At 37.1% G+C, this 9,211-nt stretch overlaps 1 protein-coding gene across 2 annotated transcripts; it reads right to left on the bottom strand.

Moving 5' to 3' along the window:
* Window positions 1–2,586: 2,586 nt before the first annotated feature.
* LOC114542166 lies at window positions 2,587–7,523 on the bottom strand. Of its 2 annotated transcripts, XM_028561909.1 has the most exons (8): window positions 7,311–7,523; window positions 6,598–6,741; window positions 5,975–6,013; window positions 5,625–5,932; window positions 5,160–5,197; window positions 4,983–5,051; window positions 3,476–4,290; window positions 2,587–3,166 (listed from the first exon to the last, which is right to left on the bottom strand). In XM_028561909.1, the coding sequence occupies exons 1-8, from the start codon at window positions 7,515–7,517 to the stop codon at window positions 3,128–3,130; spliced, it is 1,659 nt and encodes a 552-aa protein (XP_028417710.1). In that variant the 5' UTR covers window positions 7,518–7,523; the 3' UTR covers window positions 2,587–3,127. The 2 variants fall into 2 exon arrangements, with proteins under 2 accessions (XP_028417710.1, XP_028417709.1); XM_028561908.1 differs by having other exon boundaries at window positions 5,625–6,013.
* Between the last annotated feature and the right edge of the window lie 1,688 nt (window positions 7,524–9,211).

The raw sequence follows: 9,211 nt of genomic DNA, 5'->3' as shown, positions 1-9,211 counted from the left end.
CCGGTTTTCAACCATAGCTGAGTATTCCAAAAATTACTACTCCAATTAGCTGAGATAGCGTAGTCTTTGGGATTAGGTAGACGTAAATACCAACCAAGTTTTTTCCACCAAAATGTCATGCCTATACAATTTCTGCCATACTGATAACAGACATACCGACACAAATTTTTCTGCTTATCAGATCCCTTCTGACACTGTTCCATGGTCAGATTCCTCTTTTCGCCATGACCTTCAACGCACTTGAGTGTTTTAACATTCATTATGAGCTGCAGTTTTTCTTTGCCGGCTGTTAATATCCAAAGCATATCAGTTAACAATCTGTTCGAATCTAACTTGGTATTAAAACAATCTGCTCCAAATATATAATTGTGTGCCGGATCAATTTTTACACAGGTTCCATGTTTTCTGTTAATCAGCTGAAATGCTTCATTTGGTACTGCAAAAAAAATTAATCACAATATATGTGTAATTTTTCGTGGTATTATGAGTATTTTGCCAAACTGGTAACAAGTGCATATTCATGCAGAATCCACGAATGCATGTAATTGCTAATTCACAATCTATAGCCCTCTAGGGTTTTTATAGTCAGGGCGGGGTTATCGTCACATTTAGGATTATATAAAGTTGAGATAATACTCATGCATGATCCAAAACTACACCGCTTAATAGGCATGCAAATTTTTCATTATCTCATTACTAATTCGTACAATTTTTTATGCCATATTGCAAGCCAAGTTGCTCTGAGTGAAAAACGACTTGTAGGAATCTTCAATCACTAAAGTTACGCAGACCACATACACCAAATGTTGGAAAATAGACGATTTTTGTAAACACGATAAAACTATAGGTTTTAACTATAAAACGACGGAATTGGTTTTATTTACTTCTAAATATTTTTGCCTCGGAGCTGAACCTATAATAAATAAAACTTTATTACCAGTATTAAACGTTTTACAGGCTATAAATATAAAACTTCCACGATCTATCCAAAATAAACAGTCGCTATTTTACTTAGAGTGAACGGAATACGCCACTTTTAGGTTCACCTCCGACTCAATTGTCTTTAAAGTCAACCATGAAAATTTTATCAAGTTAGCTTTATTACTTTTTGAGTTATCGTGCATGAAAGTAAGCTAGGGGAATGAGAATTTTAGTTTGCTAAGAAAAGCGACAAAAAAGTTTTGCATATATCATAAATTATAGAGAACAATACAATAGAACAATAAAACAATAGAATAAGTCAATCGACCCCTTTTGTTTGCCCGGAAAAAACCCTAATTAATAGAAGTCTTTTTTTCAGTTCTCGCGTTTTTTGTATATTTTTTGGAAAAACGTATACAAGATTGCTTAGGGATACATTTAAATTTTTAAAACAGCATGATTTTTTTTCTAGTGGACCACCTTGAAAAGGGAATTTCTTACTCTAATTTGAGTGATTTAATATAACATGCGTCGTAATGATACGTAATGACCGGTGATTAGCGTGCGCAATTCTAAGTGTTTGGGCGTAAATGTCGCGTATTTTTGGCCATGCATACATGGACTGATTTGTTGCGCTTTGCTTGTCCATTTGCCTAAGGCTAAGTTGGTGGCCATAATTGATATTTCACAATATGTCGGCTTTTCTTGCCCCATCGCTTAAAATTGGCTTTCAAATCTTAGCTCGATAATGTTTCACATGCAGTTCAGCAATAACGAAGTATAACTACCTGAGGTCGGTACTATTTTCTCATCTCTCGTGCAATTTCCAAAGATTGGACCATCTTTGCTCACCATAAAAGTGCTGTGGCTCTCTGAACAACGACAGTATTCACATGATGTCAGGTTAACACACACAGCGTTGTAATATTCACAAGAACATTCTTCACTTGTAAAGGATTGACAATCAAAATTTTTAAATATATCTTGTCTACGTCGAATTATTTCGAAGTCATCTTTGCCCTCACTTCCGCATATCCTCAGACAAACAACCAAAGAACATAAAATGTAATAAAACATTTTCTACAGGCCGACCGGCGATTTCTAAGATCGGGCGAAAGTACAGCACAGCTTTAAGAATGACTATAATATCAATATAAAGCAGAACCTCTTAAATATACGTTTTTTTTATAAGTATATACTGATTAAACCTTTTCATGCATGCATGATTGCATGGACTTCCTGTGGAGTTTTAGAATAATTAATAATGTAATGCAAAATAAATGCTTTCGAATTCTTAATCATATGCATGCAGGGTGTAAAAAAAGACGCATCACTAACACCCTGTTTACGAAAGAGGGTAATCCTGGTGGCAGTGACAACTATTATTCATGTCACCTTAAACCATTCCTTAAACCTAATCCTAACCCTTTCTTTCTCCTTCCTTCCTTCCTTCCTTCCTTCCTTCCTGCGCGTGCGCAATAGCGAATAGACACTATCACTTCCTGGTAAAGTTGTCTCGGGAGGTACAGGGCGTCCCTGACCCTGGTAGTCGAGATCATATAAAAGGCACCTAAATATTCATTATTATTCATTGATCGCCAGCTGAAAGGTTGAAATATTTACTCGGTTATTTTCTTTATGTATAGAAAATTATTATGACTATTTGTGATATATAAAAACTTCCCTAGTTTACACTTATGATAAATGTTAAGTATATTGCTGTATATCTACCAAATAAAATATATTGACGTAAATATATGCATGATTTTATTAAGGGATAGATATCGAATTAGAAAAGATCGTCAGAAAACGTATACACATTTACTTGGTTTAAATCACAAGCAATTAATTAACAACTTAAAGTCCGTTATTGACCTTTCATCTAGACGTCCATGCATACATAGGAACTGCCTGTAGTGTAGGGCGGCGATTATTTCGATCAATTACCAGAACTCATCTTGTATAACGCCGTACCATGCTTCGACTTTAAATTGAAGTGACTCTTATACTACAATGGCTATAATGCTATTACTTTAAATAATTTACAAAAGCTAGGACATGCAAAAACTATAAAAATCAATCCTTTTGAATGATTTATGTCCCATGCGAAAACTTTCTACGAAAAACGGTAACCATTTTTAGCAGAAGGAAACAATGTAGTGTAATTCACGGCTGTTAACTTGTCTCGTTTAAATCATCAAAAATATTACACTGGATCGCCCGAGTGTGGTGTGTCGTAGGTTGCCTAAAAGCACAGCAAAGTATTTTAGGTTTGTCAAAATTCTCTCAACCAACCTAAAGCTTTCTCAATTTTTTATACACATGCAAGAATTAATGTAGCATGCAGCTAGCTCGTTTGATATTTGGTTATTAAAGTCAATATGCTGCTACAGATTATAAGTAGTGACTTTTTCTATCAAGTTTGTTAAACTACTGTCGTGCTTCGTCACTCAGCTAGTCTTAATGTCATTGCACCTGCTGGGAAGGTCTTGATTTAATAAGCTTGACAAACTATTTCATAAAGTGCGAGATTTTGAATTTTAAATATACATACCAGCTTTGTTTCATCTGTTGGCTCTTCTAATGTCGCATAAACAGCTGTCGGGGGTGGGCTGGGTTCTTCAAGTGAATGATACAGTGGATTATTAGGAGTGTCCGACTCAGGCTTCGAATCAAGTTCTGGAATTTCAGTGTTCGCCGCATAATCATACTGTAGATCAGGTTGGGTAGCAGCATCCACAGGCTTCGTATTCAGAGTTGTCCTCGGTATTTCAGTGTCCTTGGCGTAGTCATACTGTAGATCAGGTTGGGCAGCAGCATCCCCAGGCTTCGTGTTCAGAGTTGTGCGCGGTATTTCAGTGTCCTTGGCGTAGTCATACTGTAGATCAGGTTGGGCAGCAGCATCCCCAGGCTTCGCATTCAGAGTTGTCCTCGGTATTTCAGTGTCCTTGGCGTAGTCATACTGTAGATCAGGTTGGGCAGCAGCATCCCCAGGCTTCGCATTCAGAGTTGTCCTCGGTATTTCAGTGTCCTTGGCGTAGTCATACTGTAGATCAGGTTGGGCAGCAGCATCCCCAGGCTTCGTATTCAGAGTTGTCCTCGGTATTTCAGTGTCCTTGGCATAATCATACTGTAGATCAGGTTGGGCAGCAGCATCCCCAGGCTTCGTATTCAGAGTTGTCCTCGGTATTTCAGTGTCCTTGGCGTAGTCATACTGTAGATCAGGTTGGGCAGCAGCATCCCCAGGCTTCGCATTCAGAGTTGTCCTCGGTATTTCAGTGTTTGTAGCGTAGTCGTATTTCAGTTCAGGCTGAGTTGGCTTCGGGTTTACAATGGCATTATCGATATATTCATATCTGGCAGGCGACTCTATAGATAACGAAATATATACCACTTATTAACCGAATTTGAGGTCCGTACTAGAAAAATATCAGACCGAGGTCTTGACAGTACGTACGGATCGAGCGATAGCGAGGTCCGTACATAAAAGACCGAGGTCTGATATTTTTCCAGTACGGACCGAACGTATTCGGTTAATAAGGGATTTATTATATGGCATACAGTATTTAGTTTATTTATTTATACAATGCGCTGCAGCATTCTTGCCGGCTCTTTCGCCAGCCAGTCGCCAAGCAAGCACTGTTCAGTGGCTTCCAAAACTTTTTTTTACTCGTTAAATAAAAATGATACGGTCTAATACTGGGGGATTCCAGACCGGCAAAGAACCAATCAGCACACGCCATTTTAGTCACGTGATCGCGTGCCATATAATAAATTCAATTAATGTTATGGCTTTCATTGAAACTTACAACATATGATGGTATTAAGGAGGCATTTATCTGACTTCTTAGACAGTCCTGACAAAGTAAACAATCCCCCAAACCGCGATAAATCACTGTATAACCATGCATCATTGGGAAATGGGAAAGAAAAAGGAAAAACAATAAACGTATTTTCCATCTATACATGATTTATTATAAATCTAATAGTTATTTTGTATTTCCCGATGCTTTATAGCTATACCTGTTTTAGATGCGGTCATTTAAATGCATGCAGTTTACCTTCTTTGCCAGGTGTTGTGTAAATATTCGGAGCGTCATAAACGACTCTGGTATAGCTGGGATTGTTTCCTAAAAAGAATCAACATAATATAGCATAATTGCGATCACAATCTTTCTTTCTTATATATACACTCCAAAAAGCCCAAAGGGTTAATTGAGATTTTAGGTAAAAAATACCTTGGACTTGGTTGTTGGTTGACCTTTTTGTTTTTAGCCTATGAAAAGAATACTGCATGAGCTTCTACTGCGTGAGCTTCAAATGGTTATATTACTTTATTATTAACTATGAGAATTCGTGCACACAGCATGCACGTGTGCCATCAGCATGGATGCAAAGGTTTTTACCAAGGTAATTTGCTATTTTGAATTGCATATTGCTATATTTTTTCAAATTTAAAAACGTATAACACGTTAATTTAATTGCCCCTCCCTCTCCCCCCTAATGCATATACATGTTAGTAAATTTGTATGAGAAGAGTTTCGTACAGATCGTGAAAACCTAGACTGACTTTATAGTGAGGAATGTAATATAATAAAGAAATGTGAAGATGAGAGAGGCAAGAAAAATATTAGATATAACGGTATACTATAGTATTTTTTATTAAGTCTGTCGTGATCGTTAGTATTGTAACTGAATCATACCTTTTTCGATAAAAGTAGGCTACAACAAGTACCAAAATGATTATGAGCACAGGAACTGTGACCGCGATAGCAATAGTGACTGCTGAATTTTCTTTGTTTTCTTTATGTTTTGATATCACAGGCACAGTGGTGCTTGCCATTTTTGCTGTTGTCGTTGATGCTATCTCTGTGGCGTCTGCCATTTTCGCTGTTGTCGTTGATGCTATCTCTGTGGCGTCTGCCATTTTCGCTGTTGTCGTTGATGCTATCTCTGTGGTGTCTGTCATTTTTGCTGTTGTTGTTGATGCTATCTCTGTGGTGTCTGTCATTTTTGCTGTTGTCGTTGATGCTATCTCTGTGGTGTCTATCATTTTTGCTGTTAGTATTGTTGTTGACGGTATTGCAGTCATCTTTCATGTTTTTAAAAAGAAAACAGTATCATGGTCATTTCATATACGAGCTAGGGAACCTTTGTTTCCAATCATGCCTGTGACGTGAACGCCCAAATAGCAGGCTGTCAAATATCAGGAGGTGAATATAATGAATATTTTTGCTCTATATATATGGTAGTGCAACCGGTGAGCATTGACCACATTGGGTACGACCCACGTTTTCTCAATTGCATGAGAACACTAAACCGCCTGGTTATAACAATATACAATGTCCCGTAATCCCATGCATCAGCTGGAATATAGACGACAATTATTATATATATGTTATAAGTAATTATATAAAACTTTTATAATAAAGGGTAAGGAACGTGACGTGAATTTATCAAAAGAGGAAAATCGCACATAAAATCGCAGCAAAAATTGCAAGTGTAAACGGGCCTAAAGACGAATGTTTCACAGGAACCAGAATCTCGAGATCCCACTTTTTTCCAAGTCTGCATGGTGATGGGCTACTGAAAAGTTCTAATGGGGAGTTAAATGCACGATTATAATGTAATTGTATGTTTGTATATATGATATGTATCTGTAATATTCGAACTCACCGTTGATCCCACTTTTTTTGGCGGAGATCTAAACTTAAGAAGCAAGCAGTGATTCTCTTTGCTTGACTCGTTGGTTTTGTTTTCACAGGAAATTTCCAACTTCAACAGTGAGTTGTTAAATATGTCGAACGCTTCTTCTTTGATCTAAATAATTGTGGAAGCAAATATTATGGTGTATTTGGTAAGTGATAGAGAGGCTAAGACAGAAGACACTGCATGTATCCATTGTAGCCAGAATAACGTAGTCATGACTGCATGCTGTGCTCAGTTACAATGTTAAAATATAATACGATATAAATCAGTATCAACCAAATAAAAATGCAAACAGAATGTCGAACCATCAGTTAAGTTGTGCACAGGGGTTATGACAGTCGACATCATGTGCCTTAATTGTGCCGTGCAGGCTATACTTTTACCAGTACGGTTACCAATCATGATACAAAGTATTGAACTTGAAAACTATATTCACACCTTATCCAAATTTTTAGATGACTTAGATGTTAGACACTCAGTTTTACACTATAACCGACTCCTCATTAACTGGGCGTGTTTTTTCATCGATTTTAACTCATAAAAAATCTCGTAAACTGTCTATAAGATTGCATATAACTGACTGTATAAGCTAACATTATACTGCACGTATTCAGCGTTCAATTTCAATCTCTGTTACAAATTATAAGTTATCAAAGTTTCTCTCACATGTTAATTCTTACCAATAACATTTTAAGGTCTTTTGAAATGGTTTTGATGGAAATCGGTTTCTTGTTTGTCATTTTCGTAACTTTCTGCCACATCATATCACTCCGCATGATGGTGGATTTCGACCATATAATGCTACATTGCGAGTTCTCAGAGAAGATTGGAGCAGAAAAATTGCGAGTACATGGCTTAGAGCAATCGTCTTTGTCCAGATAAAGCATTAACTTTTTATTGAAAAACGGTAGCAACCTCAAAATGGATATAGCAATAATTATTAACTTGCACGATGAAGTATGAAACTCTGAATGAATCTCTCACATGTACTGCATCTTTAGAACACGACAAGCTGTATAAAATACTAGCCAGCTGTTCTAATTAATTTCAAATGTTTAAAAATATATAAGTAATCATTAGGCCTTCGCATGCAATCGTACAAAGTAAAAGAAAATTTGCATAAGTTTGACAATTGTGACAGAACCACATGCATTAACATAGATCTTTTTACAAAATAATCAAGTCAAATTGACAATTTCCGTGAATTCAAATTACGGTTTCGAAGTTGGAAACGGGAGCATCACATATTTTCGAAATTACCTCGTTATACCGTATATATGATTTAAGTTATCCCATGAGTTCTAGGGGTTAAGAGTTTTAATTCGAGTGGAATTATACACATGCACTTAAAATTCAAGCCAGGAACAGTTGATGCCAGTGCAATGCTCTTGCCACAGGACCTATAGTTGACTCTTTTTCATCAACTGTTCCTTGCTTGAATTTGAAGTGTGTATAATTCCACTCAAAATTAAGACGCCTTTAACCTCTATGTAGAATTTATCTCCATCAGGCGAAGCACCAAAAATCATAATTGATTCACCTTCAACTATCCCACGATTAGTTATACATTTTCTTGACTCTGCATCCTACATGACTGACTTTATCCGGTTTCAAAGAAATACAGGGTAAATTCATATATACCAGTCACATCAAAGCATTTATACATTATTGTTAAAAAGAATGTCCATGGCAAATATATGTAACAATTATACCGTGAGCTTGAATCATGTATGAGACTATGAGCGAATAGCAAACGAGGCGAAGCCGAACCGCCATATACAGGGTGCCTCAAAAAAGTGGACGCTATTGAATTAACCCATTGTGGGAATATGAATCGCATATAGCGCTACATGCAATAAGTGCTCCAGAGTGTTCCTGAAAATGGACGCGGTTGAAATCACTTTTTGTTTGAATTTTGAATGGCCTGAACCCAATAAACCGATTGTTTATAGTCAACGTATAATTTATAACAGCAAAAACTCGTTCTTCTGTGGTCAGTTGAACCATTTTCTCCCGAACTGGTCATAGCCATAGGATTAATTTGTAATATTATCATTTTCGCAAGGTTATTTTTTATTATTCATCTTTGCGTTCAGCTTAGTGCTGGGCAGCGTCCATTTTCAATGACAATTTGGACCACTTATAGTGCTATATGCCATTCAAATTCTAACAATATATAGGTGAATTCAATAGCGTCCGCTTTTTTGAGACACCCTGTGTAACGATCGAGAGCGAATGGTTTTATTGTTTTATAAAATAAAGCCGGAACTTTATAATAACAAGAGGCCTGCTCGGGCTACAGTTATCTCGCTTGAGCTTGTAACGCCTAATTTTTGGCGTTATGGCATGTTCGTGACACCCGCGCGAGAAAGATCCTAGAACGATTTCGATTCGTTCGAAGACTTCGCGCCGCCCACGCGTGATTTTCGTGAACTTGTCACGCAAAAGGAAAAACCGAGCCCAATTTTCAACTCGGTCTACCTACGGTAGGTAGCCCGAGTAATAAAGAAATGTGTAAACTGTTATGAAATCCTCACCACAAATTCTCACTGTATTACTGGCTCTTGTCACTACTCACCGA

The sequence above is a fragment of the Dendronephthya gigantea genome, unplaced genomic scaffold (genome assembly GCF_004324835.1).
Source record: "Dendronephthya gigantea isolate DGI-Jeju-01 unplaced genomic scaffold, DenGig_1.0 000340F, whole genome shotgun sequence".
Classification (NCBI taxonomy): Eukaryota; Metazoa; Cnidaria; class Anthozoa; order Malacalcyonacea; family Nephtheidae; genus Dendronephthya; species Dendronephthya gigantea.
Note: the sequence above shows the minus strand (reverse complement) of the source record. Positions and strands in the feature narration are given on the sequence as shown.